At 47.5% G+C, this 20974-nt stretch overlaps 1 protein-coding gene and 1 pseudogene across 3 annotated transcripts; both read left to right on the plus strand.

The window, feature by feature from the left end:
- The first annotated feature begins 8576 nt into the window (after nt 1-8576).
- Amhr2 (anti-Mullerian hormone type 2 receptor) lies at nt 8577-18215 on the plus strand. Of its 3 annotated transcripts, NM_001356575.1 has the most exons (12): nt 8577-8713; nt 8979-9097; nt 9380-9562; nt 9839-10030; nt 10283-10354; nt 10575-10687; nt 10806-11036; nt 15724-15838; nt 15962-16134; nt 16320-16467; nt 16607-16743; nt 17788-18214. In NM_001356575.1, the coding sequence occupies exons 2-12, from the start codon at nt 9049-9051 to the stop codon at nt 18079-18081; spliced, it is 1707 nt and encodes a 568-aa protein (NP_001343504.1). In that variant the 5' UTR covers nt 8577-8713; nt 8979-9048; the 3' UTR covers nt 18082-18214. The 3 variants fall into 3 exon arrangements, with proteins under 3 accessions (NP_001343504.1, XP_006520357.1, NP_653130.2); NM_144547.2 differs by lacking the exon at nt 8577-8713 and having other exon boundaries at nt 8942-9097; XM_006520294.4 differs by lacking the exons at nt 8577-8713; nt 16320-16467; nt 16607-16743 and having other exon boundaries at nt 8795-9097; nt 17788-18215.
- A 1922-nt stretch (nt 18216-20137) lies between these two features.
- Gm24128 lies at nt 20138-20236 on the plus strand (annotated as a pseudogene).
- Nucleotides 20237-20974: the final 738 nt, after the last annotated feature.

Below are 20974 nucleotides of genomic sequence, written 5' to 3' on the forward strand. Positions count from 1 at the left end.
TGTGTGTGGTAACTTCCTATTTTGAATCCAACAAATGTTGCAGCTACCTACACTATATTGTGCTCCCATACATTTTAATGAATGCATTTTACTCTACACTTAACCTTAGACGAGGGCTCAGGAAGGGAACAGTGCACTCTGACTGCACAGAATGTGGAGGACTTCGGGTTCCGTAGTTCATGCCTATGGACCCAGCACTGGGAAGACTGAGTAGGATGAAGTAGTGTGAATTTGAGAGGCCAGATTGGTGTATATAGGAAGTTCTAGGCCAGTTTAGAATCTGTCTCAAAAATAAAGCAGAAAAGAGGGTGGACACTGAGTGCTGAGTTTCAGAGCTCAACTATAAAGTACTTCTGAGTTGTGCATGATGCCCTAAGTGTAATTCTAAACACTTTAAAAAGATGATTGTGAGGAGAAAATAAGAATACTGGCTGCCCCAACTTCAGATAATTTTTTCTGCATTTGTTTTGGGGGCCGGCACTCTTGCCACAGCCCATGTGGAAGTCAGAGGGCGACTTGCAGCAAATCTTCCACCTTGTGAATACCGATGTTACTTGGTGGTGAGGCTTGGTTATAGAGGCTTTTAGCACTGAGCCAAATTCTCATCACCACCACCCCTTTTTTTTAATTACTTATTTTGGTATTGTGAGACAGGGTAGGTCCATGTAGCTTTGGCTGTCCTAGAACTCAGTCTACAGGAGTCTAGGCTGACCTAGAAGGGACAGTAGATTTACCTGCCTTCTGCTGGTCTCTAAGTGCTGGGATTTAAGGTTTTTATTTTATATGTACAGGTGTTTTGTCTGCATGTATGTCTGTGCACCATGTGTGTACAGTGCTCATGGAGGCCAGAATATGTCAGATTCCCTAGAACTGGAGTTAAGACATGATTGTAAGCTGCCATGTGGGTGCTTGTAATCAAGCCTGAGTCCTCTAGACCAGTATTCAGTGCTCTAACCACAGAGTCATTCCTCCTGCTCCTGTTCCACTCGTCACCACACCTTGGGAATATTTTATTATTTTATTATTTTATCAGTCTCTCTAGCAGAGGATGAGCTCCCAACACCTTATAGCTGAGGATCTTGAACTTGTAGTTTTGCTGCCACTTCCCTAGTGCTAAGTTGGCAAGCACACTGTACCCACGACATTGTGCATGTGAGGAAAGCACACTACCTACTGAATGAACTGTGTCTCTAGCCACATTTTAAGCTACATATATTGGAATACTATCTTTTAGGGAGAAAAGATAGTTTTTGATTTGTAGAAAAGTTACAAAGGGTTTCTATATAACAGCCTCCCCACCCCCTGTTTTTGTGGTGGTTGTTGATATATGGTCTATATAGCCCAGGTTGACCTTGAAATGAAGGAAATCTTCCTGCCTCAGAATCCTAAGTGTTCTCATTACAGGCCAGTCTTTAACAACCATGTAAATGACTGCATGTGAATGCAGGTGTGTGCATGTGTCACAGTACACATTGAAGAGGACTTTGGGTATTAGATTGATTTGTCTTCCACCTTGTTCTGAGACACACAAACATGATGGCACACACCTTCAATTTTTTTTTGTTTGTTTGTTTTGTTTTGTTTTCCTAGACAGGGTGTTGCCCCTGGCTGTCCTGGAATTTGCTCTGTAGACCAGGCTGGCCTCGAACTCAGAAATCTGCCTGCCTTTTCCACCCAAGTGCTGGCATTAAAGGCATGCGCCACCACTGCCTGGCTTGGCACACACCTTTAATCCCAGCATTTTGGAAGGAGAATTAGGACTACCTAGGAGTTTGAGGCCTACTTGGTCTAAAAAACTAGTTCAAAGGTTCCACAGAGAAACTCTGTCTTGCAAATCCTAAATAAAGAACAAACAAAATAGAAGCCAGGTGCTGGTGGCCCCAAAGCATCGTTAATCCTACCACAGTGGAGGCAGAGGCAGGCGGATGGATCTCCAGTATACTGAGAAGTTTTAACTCTGCTATTCATGCTCTTGTGGTGAGTGCTTTATTGACAGCCATCTCTTAGATGTGTGTTTATATTTGAGACAGGGTCTCCCTGTGTAACCCTGCCAGGCCTGGAATTCTATGGAGAACAGGCTGGCTTCAACTCTCATAGACCTGCCTGTCTCTGCCTGACCCTCTCCAGTGCTGGGATTAAAGGTGAGTGGTGCTACCATGCCCAGCCAGATGTGTATTTTAACAGCCTGGAACTGAGCTCAGTGGTATTATGTACTCATTCAATAAATGTTTTTCAAGCCTTTGCTATTTACTTGGTACTAGAGCTAAGGCAAATGATGAGACAGGCCCCCCACCATGACCTCTACAGTTGGGCCTGAGATACAGATGCCACCAGTTGCTCTTTCTTCTATCCTGACCTCATTTTCAGCAGCCAATTTGCTTTGTAGTTCATGGAGAAAATGAAAGCTGGAATTTATTCAAACTGTCCCTCACCTCCTCAAAACATGTTTCTCTACCAGTCTGCCCCATTCCTTTTCCTAGGAAGGAAACACTTCTTCCTTTTGAAGGCCTCCCATTTTCTCTCACTTGACTTCTCTTTGTTCTTTGTTTTGATGTGATTTTTTTTCCTTTCATCTTCAGCCTGCCTTTGGTTCCCTCCTTAGCTTATAAGCCTGTTCCCAGTCTCCCTCTCCCCCAGCCCCATTCTGAAAAACTGCTTCCTTTTCTGGTTGCTAATCTAACTATCGTCCTCCCCAAAGTTAGTGGGAGCAGTTTATGCCCATTTTTATTCACCCCTCAGACCACTTTGTTATCACTAATTCTTTAAAAAATTTTGAGATTACTGTCAGCCACCTGGTTGCAGACCAATGATTTCTTCATGTCACAGTGTGCCCCTGATTGATTTCTTCATCTTTAAGCTTTCTTGTGGCAGAATGTGATGGTGATGTGAATGTGGACCAGTGAGGGGGCTAGCTCAGTTGGCCAGTAAGATGGCAGAAGGGTAAAGGCCCTTGGCACTCACTGATCCTGACAACTTGAGTTCAACCCCTGGGATCCATGTAGTTGGTAGAGAGGACGGACTCCTTGCAAGTTGCTCCCTGACCTCTACAAATACAATACATAAATAGACTGCATTTTCTTTTTAAAAAACTAAAACCAAAGATCGAGCTGGAGAGATGGCTCAGCTGTCAAGAGCACTGGCTGTTCTTCCAGAGGTCCTGAGTTCAATTCCCAGCAACCACATGGTGGCTCACAACCATCTGTAATGGGATCCAATTCCCTCCTCTGGTGTGTATGAAGATAGCTACAATGTATTCATATACATAAAATAAATCTTTTTTTTTCTTTTTTTTTTTTTGTTTTTTTTTTTTTGTTTTTTGAGACAGGGTTTATCTGTATAACCCTGGGTGTCCTGGAACTCACTTTGTAGACCAGGCTGGCCTCGAACTCAGAAATCTGCCTGCCTCTGCCTCCCAAGTGCTGGGACTAAAGGCATGTGCCACCACCCACGCCGGCATAAAATAAATCTTAAAAAGCCAAAGTTTGAAGGGGGTAGGAGAAGGAAAATGTGAACATGCCCACCTTTTATCTCAGTGCTCTGGAAACAAACAAAGGCAGGTGGGTATTTGTGAGTTCAAGGCCAGCCAGGGCTACACAGTGAGACCTTACTTGATTTAAGCAAGTTACAAGGAGCCACAGAGACAGTAGTTACGGATGCTTGCTGGAAGCTGGACACACACCTTTAGTTCAGCACTCAAGAGGCAGGCAGATAGATCTGAATTTGAGACCAACTGGTCTACAAAATGAGTCACAGGACAACCATAGCTGTTCTGGGGAATGTCTCAGAAAAAAGAAAAGAAAAAAAAAAAAAAAAGAAAAAGACAACAAAACTGAAAGAAAAGAATGCTTGCTGCTCTTCCAGAGGACCCATGTATGGCAGCTCACAACTACCTGTAACTCCAGCTCCAGAAGATCTGATGTCCTCTTCTGGCCTCTGAAGACACTACTTCAGTGCACAAACTCACGGGTAGACACACACATAAAAACATAATTAAAATAAAAGGACATCCAAGACCACATAATAAATAAAAATAAAAAGTAAAATCTTTTAAATAAAGCAAGATGTAATAAACCATCTGGTGAGACAGCTCAGCAGGTAAAGGTACTCGCCCCTAAGCCTGGCAACCTGGGTTTGAGCCCTGGCACCAACATGGTAGAAGGAGAAAACTGTCTCCTGAGGGTTGGCCTCTGACTTTCATACGTGTGCTGTGGCATGCACATGTATGTACACACAACACCACAACACTCAAATAGGTATAAAGAATTAATAAAACCCAAGTGTGGTGGCTTAGATCTATAATCGCAACACTCAGGAGGCAGAGGCAAGTGCACCTCTGTGAGAGAACAACCGGATTTACAAGGTGGCACTCTGCCAGGCAGTGGTGGCGCACACCTTTAATCCCAGCATTTGGGAGGCAGAGGCAGGTGGATTTCTGAGTTCGAGGCCAGCCTGTCTGGGAAAAAAAAAAAAAAGTGGCACTCTGTCTCAGAATGCATGTATGTGGTGTGTGTGTGTGCATGTGTGCATGCATATGTGTATATCTGGTGGTGAAAAATTAAGCCACCCAACACTGGCAAAACAGAATGTGGCACTAAATCACTTATATCTTCTCCAGCCCTTCTAGTCTCCTTCAGAGACATTACTTCCTCTGACACTTAAGCATTGGTGCTCCATCTTAGGCCCTTCCTTTCTTTCTTTCTTCTTTCTTCTTCTTCTTCTTCTTCTTCTTCTTCTTCTTCTTCTTCTTCTTCTTCTTCTTCTTCTTCTTCTTCTTCTTCTTCTTCTTCTTCTTCTTCTTTTTCTCTCTCTCTCTCTCTCTCTCTTCTTTCTCAAGTCTCATCTACTCTAGCATGTTCTCTTTCTTCTTCTCCAGACCTCTGTCTCTGTTGCCCTGTATACACACACCCCTACTGCCTGTGTCAAGACCAGGGATTAAAGGCATCTGCCACTGTGCCTGGCTTTGTTGTTTTTTAAGTTGCCTAGGCTGGCCTTGAACTCCTTCTGTATCCCAGCCGACCTTGGAGTTTTAATCCTCCCACCTCAGCCAAGTAACTGAGATTATAGGCTTGTGCCACCACCAGTTCAGATTTTCTTCACACTCACACACACACACACACATGGGGAGAGAAAGGCAGACACACACAGAGAGAGATTTGTGTATATGTGTGTGCAAGTGGCAGGCACATGCATGCCAGTGTCTGAGAAGAAAGTGCTGACTCCTCTGGAGCTCTGCAGTTACACGTGTTTTCGAACTGAACTCAAGATCTTCTATAAAAACAGCAGGGCACACTTACCCTCTAAGCCTGGGTTATATGTATGTGCAGGCACACACAATTTTTTTTTTTTTTTTTTGTCTGCTTGGGATTCCAACTCAGGTTCTTTCTCTCCAACTGCAGTTGTTCCCCCTGCTCCCTGCACTGCCACCTTGAGACAAGGCCCAGGATGGCCTGGGATTGACAGTGTAGCCCAAGATGGCCTCCAACTTGAAGCAGTCTTCCTGCCTCTTAATTCCAAATGCTGAGATTACAGGAGTGAGCCACCGTGCTTGGGTTCTGGGTTGTTTCTGTCTTCAAAAGAAATAATGACCCGAGGCTTTGGCTGAGGCGTTCGCCTTGCTGCTGCATCCTTACCCTGCTCCCACTCTGGAGGAGAGGGTCTCCAGAGACATTCCAGACCAAAGAAGCCATTTGATCTTCAATTGCCCACATCCTCACTTATCTGATCTGGAGGCTGTCGAAGGAGGACAGCAGGAACTAAGCGCAGCATCCCACACCTTACTAACACAGCCCTGCAGACTTCCGGAAGGGCCAAGGAAGGATACGACGATGCTGTCTCCAGCCCTGTCCTTTCCTCATAGAGATTGCCTCCTCTCATGCGTGCTCCCCAGGAGAAAGGCCCTGTCTCAATGAGCTGCTACCTTCATCTCTGATCTAAGTTAGATCATTCTGAGAAAGGCAGCTAGTACAGAGACAGGAGCAGGAACCAGGCCCCTTTGACCAGCGCTTTGAAGCTCACAGGTGTGAACATGATAACCTATGACTGGTTTCTTACTCTGAGGGAACTGAGGCTGCATGCCTGTCTCTATGGCAACACAAGCCACAGACCCTCTGTTCATATGGACATGCTTTCTGCACACCCTGTGGCTTCCCTTTATATTTTATAATACTACAGTTTAGGAGGTTTTGGAGGCATACTGTGAATGTTAGTCATCTGAGGAGGCCCTCTTGCCAGGGACAAGTGTCTTTTATGTCTGCTGACCTCTGGTGGTGAAATTTTGAACTGTAGGCGCCCTTCCCAGTTGTTAGCCTGTTGGGCAAAGGTTATGCTGGCTGGTACACACTTCTCAGCAATCCAAATTCAAATGTTGAAATTCTGTAAACAGTGGGGAAAAAATTTTTTTTGAGACACAGTCTATGTAGCCCTGGCTGTCCTGGAATTTGCCATGTTGACCAGGCTGGCCTCGAACTCAGAAATCCACCTGCCTCTGCCTCCCGAGTGCTGGGATTAAAGGCATGTGCCACCACGCCCAGCTAAGTTTGCATTTGTTTTAAGGCAACGTGGATAATACAGAGAACAGAACCTTGGCTTTGGGGTCATACCTACCCAGGTTCAAATCTCACTCTGCTTTTCGTTGTTGTTGTTGTTTAAAATTAGAATGACTATTGATATGGCCTAGACGGCCATCAATGGGAGGAGAGGCCCTTGGTCTTGCGAAGATCATATGCCCCAGTACAGGGAAATGCCAGGGCCAGGAAGCAGAAGTCCGTGGGTTGGGGAGCAGGGTGGGAGGAGGGTATAGGGGACTTTGGGGATAACATTTGAAATGTAAATGAAGAAAATATCTAATAAAAAAAATGAATGACAGCTGGGTGGTGGTGGCACGCCTTTAATCCCAGCATTCCGGAGGCAAAGGCAGGCATATTTCTGAGTTCGAGGCCAGCCTGGTCTACAGAGTGAGTTCCAGGACAACCAGGGCTACACAGAGAAACCCTGTCTCAAAAAAAAAAAAAAAAAAAAAAAAGAATAACTCTTAACAGCTCATCTATGCTGAATCTTAGTGAGTAGAAAAATTAGATAATTTAAAATGCATATTTCTGGCTGTTCTCTAAAACATACTAGATGCTTAATAAAAGATATCCTCTCGATGGTGGTAGTTTCCTCAGTGTCAGAAGTGAGTGCATGTATGCGGGCTTTGTACTGTTTGTACAAGAGCTCTCTGTAGACTCTAGGCAGTTCCTGTTACCATGCTGTCTTCTTTCTTTCTTATGGCAAAATATACAACACATTACCAATCTAATCATTTTACTTTAATTTTTTAAAAGATTTTATTTATTTTATGTTAGTACATTGTCATTGTGTTCAGACACACCAGAAGAAGGCATCAGATCACATTATAGATGGTTGTGAGCCAAACATGTGGTTGCTGGGAATTGAACCTCTAGAAGAGCAGTCAGTGCTCTTAACCACTGAGCCATCTCTCCAGCCCCTTTACCTTTTGTTTTGTTTTGTTTTTTCGAGACAGGGTTTCTCTGTGTAGCCCTGGCTGTTCTGGAACTCACTTTGTAGACCAGGCTGGCCTCGAACTCAGAAATCTGCCTGCCTCTGCCTCCTGAGTGCTAGGATTAAAGGTGTGTGCCACCATGCCCGGCTCCTTTTTTTTTTTTAAGCTAGTTTTGAGTTGTTGTTGTTATTGTTTTAAAGATTTATTTATTTATTATACGTGAGTAACACTGTAGCTGTTTTCAGACACCCCAGAAGAGGGAGTCAGATCTCATTACTGATGATTGTGAGCTATCATGTGGTTGCTGGAATTTGAACTCACGACCTTCAGAAGAGCAGTCAGTGCTCTTAACTGCTGAGCCATCTCTCCATCCCAAGTTGGTTTTTTTTTTGTTGTTGTTGTTTTGTTTTTGAGGTTTTTAGTTCTTGAGACAAGAGTCTCACTATGTAGCTCTGGCTGTCCAGGAACTATGTAGACCAGGCTGGCCTCACACTCACAGAGATCTGCCTTCCTCTGCCTCTTGAGTGCTGGAATTCTAACCACTTCCAACATTTTTCTCTTTCTAAAGGTTTATTTATTTTGGATGTCTGGAGAGATGGCTCAGCCGTTAGGAGTTGTTAGGTGCACGTGCTGTTATTTTATTTGCTTGGGTGTTTGACTGCATGTATGTCTGCACACCATATGCATGCCCGGTACCCATGGGAGCCAGAAGAGGATGTCAAATCTTTTGGAACTGGAGTTGTGAGCTGCCATGTGAGTGAACCAAACCTGGTTCTTCCACAAGAGTTCCAAGTGCTTTTGATCACAGCACCATCTCACCAGGCCTACTCTGAAAATTTTCATATCCTTTCTGATTTTTTGAGTTTGAAAAATGAGATCAGCTGGGCGGTGGTGGCGCACGCCTTTAATCCCAGCATTTGGGAGGCAGAGGCAGGCAGATTTCTGAGTTCGAGGCCAGCCTGGTCTACAGAGTGAGTTCCAGTACAGCCAGGACTACACAGAGAAACCCTGTCTTGAAAAAAAAAAAAAAAAAAAAAAAAAAGAAAAGAAAAAAAAATGAGATCAACTTTAGTTGATCTGTGAGTCTTCTCTGTTCAGGATGCTACAGATCTGAGTTCTCCATCCATGGGAACCATCTTGGACAGAGCTGAGCGCCCTAAATGTTTGACATCTTTCTGAAAAAGGGCAGAAGGTCCAGCACCTTCTTCCAAGGTCAGTAGGGGTAGAGATTTCGTAGTCAATTATCACAGGGTTCTCAGCTGGACAGCCAAGGTCCCTTCCTCCCCTCTCCGAGGAGAAAAAGAGGAGGTAGCTGAAGAAAAGATTGATTCTCTGCTCCTCCCTTTCTCTGCCTGTTTCCCTCACACCCACCTCTCCCCCACAGCAGCCTTCTCCCCCACAGAGACCGGGATAGGACAGAGCGGGGCGGAGTTGGGGATTGAAGGCTTGGAAGCCCCACAGTGCCCTGTATTTGTAGGAAGCCTTGGCTGAGGTAGCTGTGCTGGTTTTTGCTGGTTTATGCTGTCCAGCTGGCATCCTTTTGCAGGATGCTGGGGACACTGGGGCTTTGGACACTGCTTCCTGCGGCAGCACAAGGTAAGAGTCTACAGAGCGGGGCGGGGTCTTTACACCACTCAGTAAGGGAAAAGGTGTACTTGAAGCAGCAGCCACCCACTTGAAGGAGGCCAGTGGGTTGGATGAGTGAATAGGAAAGGCAGAGCCACATGTCCCCATGGCGGGGTTCAGAACTCAGGCCTCTGCTGAGCCAGAGTCCTGTGCTTCTGCTGTACTGACCTGGGATCTGGACATCATGTTTTGTCTATCTTTGGCTGTTATTTGTCCTTGCCTTGACTCCCCTTTCTTCACCTTGGACTTCAGTATCCCCAAACAGGAGGACCTGTGTGTTCTTTGAGGCTCCTGGAGTGCGGGGAAGCACAAAGACACTGGGGGAAATGGTAGATGCAGGACCAGGCCCCCCCAAGGGTATCCGCTGCCTCTACAGCCATTGCTGCTTTGGGATCTGGAATCTTACCCATGGCCGGGCACAAGTGGAGATGCAAGGTGAATGACCAAGTACACGGTGGACAAGAGCTAGGGCAGGGGAGAGACTAGGGCAGGGGAGAGTATAGGGCACGGGAGAGTCTAGGATAGGGGAGAATCTAGGGTAGAGGTGTGTCTAGGTTAAGGGAGGCAGCCAAAAGAAAGGGGAGAAGTGGAATGTGTAGAGGGAAGACAGGCATGTCAGATGCCTTTGATAGAGAAGGGATTTGTTCTCTGTCCCCAAACTTCATTGAACTCTCTCTCCTTTTCCTCCTTCCCCTAATCCCACCCCTTCAGGATGCCGAGACAGTGATGAGCCAGGCTGTGAGTCCCTCCACTGTGACCCAGTCCCCAGAGCCCACCCGAACCCCAGCTCCACACTCTTCACGTGTTCCTGTGGCACTGACTTCTGCAATGCCAATTACAGCCATCTGCCTCCTTCGGGAAACCAAGGGGCTCCTGGCCCCCAGGAGCCCCAGGCTACCCCAGGTAGTTGCCTTCCCCAGGGTACTAGAGCCCACAGTGGGCAGAAGCATAGGTCAGAGTGAGAACCGGGCCAGTTCTCACCCCACCCCACCCCCGCCCAAACTTTCCCTCCTCTTGGCCTTGGGAAGTTGGTTGCCCTGGTGACTGGGTGATAAGGGGGCTTGTGACCAGCATGGGGGTGGTTTGGAAAGCAATCTCTTTGAAGAGGGGAGAGGTTCAGTGCTCACCCACACGCCTTCTTCCCTTGCTGTCCAGGTGGGCCCGTCTGGATGGCACTGCTGCTCCTGGGAATGTTTCTCGTGTTGTTGCTGAGTAGCATCATCTTGGGTACTAATCTCTCCCATCCCTCCCTCCCTTTCCCCGCCCCCCCCCCCCCCATGAGAGCAAGGCACTTCCCCAAAGGTTGAAGCCTCCTCCAGGCTCTGCTGATCCCCCATTTTCTTTTGAAGCTCCACATTTCCTTGCAAGATGCCCTCTTCCCACATAGCTCCCTTGTCTGTCTCGGTCCAGTGCACCCTACCTACCCTAAGGCTCTTCTCTACTTCAGCCCTGCTACAACGAAAGGCCTGCAGAGTGCAAGGTGGGTCAGACCCAGAGCCCGGCTCAGGCGGAGACTGCAGTGAGGAACTGCCAGAGCTGGCCGAGCTGCGTTTCTCCCAGGTGCTCCATCGGTGGGAGGAGGGTGGGCTTCTGTGGCACTCCTGGAGGTTCTGCTGGGGAGGAAGCCTGGCCCTGGCGCTAGCTCTGAGGCCCACACTCAACGCAGCCTCTCTACTAGGTAATCCAGGAAGGAGGTCATGCAGTCGTCTGGGCCGGGAGGCTTCAGGGTGAGATGGTAGCCATCAAGGCCTTCCCCCCAAGGGCTGTGGCCCAGTTCCGAGCTGAGAGGGCTGTGTACCAGCTGCTAGGCCTACAGCATGACCATATCGTTCGCTTTATCACTGCTGGCCAGGGAGGCCCTGGCCCTCTGCCCTCTGGGCCTTTGCTGGTACTGGAACTGTACCCTAAGGTGAGCACCAAGCAACATCTGTCGTCTGTACTACTCTGCACTACACCTATGGGGTGCTATGTGGCAGTGGAGCCTCACTCACTCCCTCATGCCTGTTCTCCTGCCTCATACTTTCCTTAGAATGAATATATATATATATATTCTTTTTCTTTTTGAAACAGTTTCTCAGTGTAGCCTTGGCTCTCTTAGAACTTGTTCTGTAGACCAGGCTGACCTTGAACACAGAGAGATCTGCCTGCCTCTGCCTCCCAAGCACTGGGATTAAAGGCATGTTCCACTCCTGCCTGTCTAGAAGAGAGCCATTGTTAAATACATATCCAGGAGTAGCTCTCTAAACTCATTCATGAGTTCACTTAACCAATATTTATAAACTATGTGGCAGGCACTTCTAGATGCTGAGAAAAGCACACAGGGTGCCTAGGTTTGCAGGTGTCATAGACTAACGGGTCATAGAAAGGGATCAACACAAAAGGAAGTTGCAAATGTCAAGTGTGCTGAAGGACAGGACACTGGGAACAGATGATAGATTCAACCTGAGGGGCTGTCGAGATGCCTACTTATTGTGCAAGCCTTGGGGACCCGAGTTCAGTCCCCAGAACCCCAGTCAAGGTAGAAGGAGAGAACTCTACAAAGTTGTTGTCTTAGACAGGGTTTCTTTTTCTTTTCTTTTCTTTTCTTTTCTTTTCTTTTCTTTTCTTTTCTTTTTCTTTTTCTTTTCTTTTTTCTTTTTTTTTTTTTTTTTTTTTTTGGGCTTCTCTGTGTAGCTCTGGCTGTCCTGGAACTCACTTTGTAGACCAGACTGGCCTCGAACTCAGAAATTCTCCTGCCTCTGCCTCCTGAGTGCTGGGATTAGAGGCGTGCGCCACCATGCCTGGCTTTAGTCAGGGTTTCTATTCCTACACAAACATCATGACCAAATAGCAAGTTGGGGGTTGCGGGGGATGGGTTTATTCAGCTTACAAAATTCCACACTGCCATTCATCACCAAAGGAAGTCTGTAGCTCAAACAGGTCGGGAAGCAGGAGCTGATGCTGAGGCCATGGAGGGATGTTACTTACTGGCTTGCTTCCCCTGGCTCACTCAGCTTGCTTTCTTATAGAACCCAAGACTACCACCCACAATGGGCCCTCCCACCCTTGATCACTAATTGAGAAAATGCCTTATAGTTGGATCTCATGGAGGCATTTCCTCAAGGGAGTCTCCTTTCTTTGTGATAACTCCAGCTTGTGCCAAGTTGACATACAAAACCAGCCATTACAGTTGTTTTCTGACCACCACAATCCATTCTGGTATGGCCTCCCAAAGACTTCCCCTCCAGTAATAATTTTAAAAATGTGTATAGGTGTTTCACCTGTACGTATGTCTGTGCACTGTGGCATGCTAGGTGCCCATGGAAGTCAGGAGAGGATATTAACACTCCTGGGGCTCTCAACGTAGCTGTGATGTGAGTACTGGGAATTAAACTTTAGTCCCCTAGAAGAGCAGACAGTATAACTCCTGAGCCATTTCTCCTAGTTTTAATAAAAAGAAAAGATGTATGTAACCTGAGGTGAGAGATTAACAATGTGAAAAGGTAACAACGTGAAAAGGAGGAAAGCTGGGTAGTAGGACTTGACTATAATCCTCGTACTTGGGAGGCTGAAGTGAGAGGACTGAGGTGAATTCCAGGCTAGCCTGGGCTACATATGATCCTGACTCGAAGAAATAAAACAGGCCTGAGTGCAGCGGATGCTCCCTAGACCCCAGCATTAGGGAGGCAGAGGCAGGCATATCTATGTGAGTTCAAAACCAGCCAAGGTTACAAAGTAAGACCCTATCCAACACAAACCAAAACCCCCAAAACAAAAGAAAATAAGAGTGAAGAAGAAAACATAGGCAGAAGTGGGGCCATATGGAGCAGAGCTGCTGAAGACTGGGGTGGGACTCTAGGCACTTTGAACACATTCCCATACTTAATCTTTAGAAGGATACTACGAGGTAGACATTGTATCCATAGAGAAGAAAGGGAGTCTCGTTTGCTCAGGCTCTGTGACTGGAGAGTCTGGCTCTTCGCAGATCTGCGGCTATCTCCTGTTTATCCAGTGTCAGCACCATCTGTTCCTTTGAAGGAACTCTGCCTGGCGCCTTTGCCCTGATTGCTGCAGCTCCTAACTTGCCTAAATGCGGTGGCTCTTTCCCAGGCTTTACCAACCTTTACAACTCCTTCATTGCTGAGATCCCGAGTTCTGGAAACTTCCTTTTTTGACCACATTCTTCTTGGGTCAATTGAAAAACAACTTTCCGGCCTGGGGATATATCTTAGCCAATAAAGTGCCTTTTGTGCATGAGGGCCCGAGTTCAGTTCTCAGAAATAAGTTTTAAGAAGCCAGATTTGGGACAGGAGTCATGGTTCAGGAGTTAAGAGCACTGGCTACCCTTTCAGAGGACCCAAGCTCCCAGCACCTATGCCAGCTGTCACAATTGCCTGTAACTCCATCTCCAGGGGATGCAATGGCCTCTTCTGGTCTCCATTGGCACCTGCAACACACATTCACACACAAAGAAACAATACCCATATTTAGGTTTTTTGTTTTGTTTTGTTCTTTGAGACAGGGTTTCTCTGTATAGCCCTGGCCGTCCTGGAACTCACTTTGTAGACCAGGCTGGCCTCGAACTCAGAAATCCGCCTGCCTTTGCCTCCGGAGTGCTGGGATTAAAGGCATGTGCCACCACGACCGGCTTAATTTTTTTTTTAAGTTTATTTTTATTTATGGATTGTGCTCCTTTCTCTTTGTGGGCATGTGCACATAGATGTGGGTGCTCTCAGATTAAAGGCATCAGATCCCCTGCAGCTGGAGTTAGAGGCAGTGTATTGCTTATGTGGGTCCTGAGAGTTCAACTCTGACCCACTAAAAGAGCAGTGTGCCACTGAGCACTGACTCACTTCTCTAGCCCAAAGTACATTAATTGTGTTTGTTTGTTGGAGACAGGGCCTCTCTAAGTAGCCCTGGCTATTCTGAAACTCACTCTGTAGACCAGGTACGCCTTGCAAAGATCCACCTGCCTCTGCCTCTGCCTCTGCTATACAGAGAAACCCTGTCTCGGAAAAAACAACAAAAAAAAAGAAGGCCAGGTTCTTTCTTTATCTCTTTCTTCTTTCTTTCTTTCTCTCTTCTTTCTTCCTTCCTTTCTTTTTTCCTTCCTTCCTTCTTTCCTTCCTTCCTATACTGCAATTTATTTATCTATTTTTATTTATATGTGTACACTGTAGCTGTCTTCAGACACACCAGAAGAGGGCGTCAGATGCCATTACAGATGGTTGTGAGCCACCATGTGGTTGCTGGGAATTGAACTCAGGACCTCTGGAAGAACAGTCTGTGCTCTTAACCACTGAGCCATCTCTCCAGCCCAGTTCATTTTCATATTGTGGCATTCATTCAGTTCTCTACTTCTATCATGCTCTCCTCCTCCTGAGACACAGTGCTGCCTGGGTACAACTGTGGCAAACTAAGGGTGTTCAGTATGTTCATGAATAGCCTATTCCCAGTTGCCCCTCCTCCTTTGGCTCCACCCATCTGTATCTACGCAGGCCTGTTAGCCCAGGTCAGGTGGTTGGAGGGACAGAGGTCCTTGACCACTTTTGTCTTGGGTCCTCTGAGTCAGCGTGTGACAGCGACTCTTAGTCAGATTGCTTGGATTTACTTGGATTACAACTCCATTGTCCGACCTCAAGAAAGCTTACTCAGCATTTGCTAAAGCTCCACCTCCAGCCCCCGAGGTAGCTTGTGCCTGTGCTGCTGGCACTGGGAGGTAGAGGCAGGAGAATCACTGCAACCATGAAAGCAGTCTTCCACGTCAGCTACGGTGGCATACAAACCAGTGAGATCCTGCCTAAAAGAAGGTGGAAGGGAAGGAGAAAAAGGGCCAGCAATGTCATGGGCAAAGGTCCTTCTGTGAAGCTTCCACATGACGGCCTGAGGCAGTCCCTGGAGCCCAGAAGGTGAAAGGAGAAAACCAACTCTAGCAAGTTGTGTTTTGACCTCCACAGGTGCCATGTAGTGTGTGGGGACCCACATACCCCCACACAAATAAATAAGTGTACTTTTTTTTTTTTTAAAAATAAAGGAGAGGGGAAAAAAAAAAGAAAGAATAAAAGACCTACAAAAATCAGGGTAATCAGAATGCCGTCACCATGGGGTCCTCATGAGGTCTATCGGAGACCCTGTTCTAAGGACCTGGGTCACAGCAAAGTACCCCGTACCACTGAAATAAACTACTAATCCACCCCCCGCGCGCCCCTCCCCTCATCTCAGACCTTAAATGTAGGTGCTTCCTGCTTCAGCCTCTTGAGTGCTGAGGTTACATCCATGTGCTACTATGTCTGGCTAAAATTATAACGTGTGTGTATGTGCGCGCGCACGTGCAGACTGGCATGTTCTTGATCCCCATTCCTTCCATTTCTCAAGTGCCGGGGTGGCAGACACGCTGTACCACGCCCAACCAGAGTTACTATTTTTTGCTGTCACTTTGCTGCATATTCTCATGCTTCCACCGTCTGTAGTGTCTTGACCTGGTTCTGTCAGGGTGTCTCTGTCTGCTGGGGAGGTGCGGGCTGGGGTGTGTGTGGGGGGGTCTGTCAGTAGCTCTCTGCTTCCTGGAATGAACCTCCTGAGCTCTGTGCACCCTGCTCCTCTCTGCTTTTCTCAAGGGCTCCTTATGCCACTACTTGACTCAGTACACGAGCGACTGGGGAAGTTCCTTGAGGATGGCTCTGTCCCTGGCAGAGGGCTTGGCTTTTCTCCACGAGGAGCGTTGGCAGGATGGTGAGTATCCGGCAACAGGGAGGGAGGAGTCAGTAGCCGCACCCGATGCGTGCAGGCCCAGTTCTCTCTCCGCTTATGGGAGAAGGACTGCACCAAGGAGAACCACATGACCTGTGTCCGCAGGCCAGTACAAACCAGGTATCGCCCACCGAGACCTGAGCAGCCAGAATGTGCTCATTCGGGAAGATAGGTCATGCGCCATCGGGGACCTGGGCCTTGCCTTGGTACTCCCTGGTCTTGCTCAGCCCCCTGCCTTGGCCCCTACTCAACCCCGAGGCCCCGCTGCCATTTTGGAGGTGAGTGTTTTTGATAAGTGTGAGACCTGTGGTGACGGTGGCTCTGATGACAGTACAACTTTTGCTGTGGCAACGGTGCGGCTTTGCTAGTAGACAGAGCATTGCTGTAATTGGGGAATTTGTGGACCAGAGCTGCAAGACAGGTTGCCATAGAGGTGACTCCTGGCACTCCACATCTTCTCCAGGCTGGCACCCAGCGGTACATGGCTCCAGAGCTCTTGGACAAGACTCTAGACTTGCAGGACTGGGGTACAGCTCTCCAGAGAGCGGATGTTTACTCTCTGGCGCTACTACTGTGGGAGATCCTGAGCCGCTGTTCCGATTTGAGGCCTGGTAAAGTCTACCCATAGTGTCCCACCTAACAAAGGCTCACGTGCCTTCTATTCCAGAAGGCTATGATCTCCCCTAGTTTTATCACCTGGGAGCCCCCTCGCCAGGGTAGGTTAACAGTCTATGTCTATACCTTTCCCAGACCACAGACCACCACCTTTCCAATTGGCTTATGAGGCAGAACTGGGCAGCAATCCCAGTGCCTGTGAGCTCTGGGCCCTGGCAGTGGAGGAGAGGAAGCGCCCCAACATCCCATCCACTTGGAGCTGCTCTGCCACAGTAAGAAGCCATAGGCTTGCCAGCTGGGGACCGGGAGTCAGGGCTGAGTTTGGATTTCAAGGACTTCTCTGCCACAACCAGACCTTCTCCTCCTATCCTGAGCCTCAGTTTACCTTTTCTTCTACAAGTGTCACACAGTTGGTTCCACCCACATACCACCCTGTGGAGCCTTTTTATTCCTATCCCCTTACTCCACAGTTAACTCTGTTGTTCAGTCGTCTCCTCCAGGAAGTCCTCTCTGACTTTTCTCTTACATGGACCTCAGCCCCTTTGACAGTATCTCTCTCTCTCTTTATTTATTTATTTATTTATTTATTTATTTAGGTTTTTGGAGACAGGGTTTCTCTGAGTAGCCCTGGCTGTTCTGGAACTCACTCTGTAGACCAAGCTGGCCTCAAACTCAGAAATCCACCTGCCTTTACCTCCCAAGTGCTGGGATTAAAGGTGTGCTTCACCACTGCCCGGCGACAGTATCTCTTTAGGAATAGTGTACCCCAAAGTTCAAATCAGTGCCCCATCATTTTGTACTATGCAGCTCTGTTTCTACTGTGGACCAATTAAAGCCAGCTCTAGGTATAACAAGGTCAGAAGGGTCACCTGATAGTGAACGCAGAGCTCTTCACAAATGGTTTCCTGAGATGTCCCTTCTCCCACTCTCCTACCTGAAATGTCTACCATACTAGTGTCTATTGGATTGGTCTGTGGAAGCCAGGCTTTGTCTGCAGGACACACTGCTTGACTAAGAGAAGGAAGAGTAACTTTCCATTAGCACAAAAGTTGTCAGCCTGAATTATCCTTAGAGGAAAAGGTAGACCCGTTGGAAGGTATCCCAGGAGTCTGTCTCAGGGAACAAACTCAAGGGTCTAGACTTTAGGGAATGGGGCTTGGAGGCCTTCCACAGGTGGGGTGCGGAGTCAGGAGTGGTGAGACATGCTCTTAGCAAGGACTCCGTGCAGAATGGAACGGAGTGCGTGGGAGAAGTGAAGACTGGAGATGTCTGCTCTGGGGTTGGCCAGGCCTGCCATCTTCTCTCTCTCCCTCCAGGACCCTCGGGGGCTGAGGGAGCTCCTGGAAGATTGCTGGGACGCAGACCCAGAAGCACGGCTGACAGCTGAGTGTGTGCAGCAGCGCCTGGCAGCCCTGGCTTACCCTCACGGGGCGTCCTCTTTCCCAGAGAGTCCACAGGGCTGCCCAGAGAACTGCCTTTCAGCTCCCGCCTCTGCCGTTTTCCCCTGTCGGCCTCAGCAGAGTTCTTGTCTCCTCAGTGTTCAGCAAGGCCCTGGCTCTAGGAGTCCCGATCCTGTAGGCGACACTGTTCAGGTGTATGTAAATGAGTAGCTTGTTTGAACTCTCTGTACAGGCCGACATGCGTGTGGCCGACATGCCTACTGCTGTCATTCTCTGTGGGTTTCTAACCCATGGGGTAGATATGCTCAGGAAAGAGAATAAATAAGGTTCCCGCACACTCTTCATCAATGTGTTTTTACTTCTTTAAGATCCGTTTATTTTATTCATAGTACGTGTGTTTGTGAGTTTGTGTGTGCCACATACGTGCAGGAGGTTGTGGAGGTCAGAAGAAGATGTCAAAGCTCCTGGAACTGGAGTCACAAGCAGTTGTTAATCACCATGTGGGTGGGTGCTGGGAATAGGTCCTTTGCAAGAGCAGTAATTGCTCTGAGCTCCTAAGCCATCTCTTTAGCCCTTTATTTTATTTATTTATTTTTTTTTTTTTTTGGTTTTTTTCGAGACAGGGTTTCTCTGTATTGCCCTGGCTGTCCTGGAACTCACTTTGTAGACCAGGCTGGCCTCGAACTCGGAACTCAAGAGATCCACCTGCCTCTGCCTCCCGAGTGCTGGGATTAAAGGCATGCGCCACCACGCCCGGCTAGCCCTTTATTATTTATTTATTTATTTATTTATTTATTTATTTTTGAGGCAGGGTCTTACTGTGTGGCCTTGGCTTACTTACACCTGCTATGCAGTATGTAGCCCAGGCTAGTCTCTGACTCTCGAAACAATCCTCTTGCCTCAGCATCTGGAGCACATGCTTGAGACACTAGCATTTACTTACTTATTAGACAAGGTCTCACTATGTAGCTCTGGCTGGCCAGGAACTCACTATGTAGACCAGGTTGGCCTTGAACTCACAGAAATCTACCTGCCTCTCTCTTTCTTTTTTTTTTTTTTTTTTTTTTTGGGGGGGGGTTTCTTTTTGGTTTTTCGAGACAGGGTTTCTCTGTATAGCCCTCGCTGTCCTGGAACTCACTTTGTAGACCAGGGTGGCCTCGAACTCAAAAATCCACCTGCCTCTGCCTCCCAAGTGCTGGGATTAAAGGCGTGAGCCACCACGCCTGGCTCTCTCTCTCTCTTTCAAGTGATAGAATTAAAGGTGTGTGCCCCTGTGGCAGGTATCAACATTTTTTTTTTTTTTTTTGAGACATGGTTTCTCTGTATAGCCCTGGCTGTTCTGGAACTCACTTTGTAGACCAGGCTAGCCTCGAACTCAGAAATCCGCCTGCCTTTGCCTCCCAAATGCTGGGATTAAAGGCGTGCGCCACCACGCCCGGCTCCAACATTTATTTTTGAAGACTTTATTTATATCATTTTAAAACTCTCTGTCTCTGTCTCTCTCTGTGTCTGTCTGTCTGTCTGTCTGTGTGTGTGTGTGTGTGTGTGTGTGTGTGTGTGTGGTGTACAGAGGGGCACTGGTAAGGTACTGGATACCCCTGGAGTCGGGGGAGTTAGGAGCCACTCAATATGAATGCTGAGTACTGAACTCCAGTGCTCTGGAACAGCTGTGTATGCTTTTTAATCTCTAAGTCATCTCTCTAGGACCACCAGGACTAATTTTCACATGGTGGCACCACCTGTTGGGCATTGGAGGAGTGGCCACAGTGAAGCCATTGGCCTGAGTGCACTCAGATCGCTGAAGCTCACACTGTGGGGATCTGTCCAGACTCAGGGAGGTGAGCGAGGTTACCTAGGCAGCAGTTGCCCAGGAGCACCAGGGGGTGGCGCTATACCTCGCTTGGCATAGTACTTACAGAACATTCGGGAAGCCCTGGGTTCCATCCCTAGCACTGCATAAGCAGTGTGGCAGGTCCTTGTAATCCTAGCACAGGGAAGGTGGAGGCCGGAGCTGATCTGGAGCTGTAGGCAGGCAGGGAGGATCAACATTTCAAAGTCAGAGGCTGGAGAGAGAGGGCTAAGTTAGGAGCACTTGCTGCTCTTTCAGGGAACCAGGGTTTAGTTTCCAGTGCTCCTATTAGCAAGTTCACAGATGCCCATAATTCTCGCTCTAGGGTACCCGAGGCCCTCTTCGGGCCTCTGTGGGCACCTCCATGCACAGGTGCACATACAGACGAACAGACAGACAAACAGCACATATACTACATTGCTTCTACAGCACAAACACTAAATTAAAACAATACAGAGATTATTGTTGTCCCTGTACAAGGGTAACCCACAAAGTTGGGAAGCATTTCATATATTTTAAAAAGCTTTCTTTAAAAAAATAAATATATATGTTTTCCTTCATATTCTATACATTAAGAATACAATTTTGGGATGGAGAGATGGCTCAACAGTTAAGAGCAATGACCACTCTTCCAGAGGTCCTGAGTTCAACCCCCAACAACCACACGGTGGCTCACAACCATCTGTAATGGGATCTGATTACCCTCTCCTGGTGTTTCTGAAAATGGCTTCAGTGTACTCTTATACATCCCCGAATGTATACATTAAGAATAAATTTTCAAGCCAGGCGTGGTGGCACACGCCTTTAATCCCAGCACTTTGGAGGCAGAGGCAGGCAGATTTCTGAGTTCGAGGCCAGCCTGGTCTACAAAGTGAGTTCCAGGACAGCCAGGGCTACGCAGAGAAACCCTGTCTCGGAAAAAGCAAAAAAAAAAAAAAAAAAAGAATAAATTTTCATCTTACCCTAATGTATTAATTTCTATCTATAAATATATAGGCAGAGATATAGATGCAGGTAAGCAGGATTTATTAGAATGATTTACAGGCTGCAACCCAGCAAATCCAACAATGACTGGCTGTAAGCAGGAAGTCCAACAGTCCAGTACAGTCCACGTGCTTGGATGTCTTCAGTACATGGTGGACTCCCAAAGAACTAGGCTTTAATGCCGGTAAAGAAATGGACTTTCCTTTCCAGGAGAGAACAAACTGGCCAAGAGCAAAGTGTCCTTCTTCAGTGTCCTTATCTAGGTTTCCA

The sequence above is a fragment of the Mus musculus genome, chromosome 15 (genome assembly GCF_000001635.26).
Source record: "Mus musculus strain C57BL/6J chromosome 15, GRCm38.p6 C57BL/6J".
NCBI lineage: Eukaryota > Metazoa > Chordata > Mammalia > Rodentia > Muridae > Mus > Mus musculus.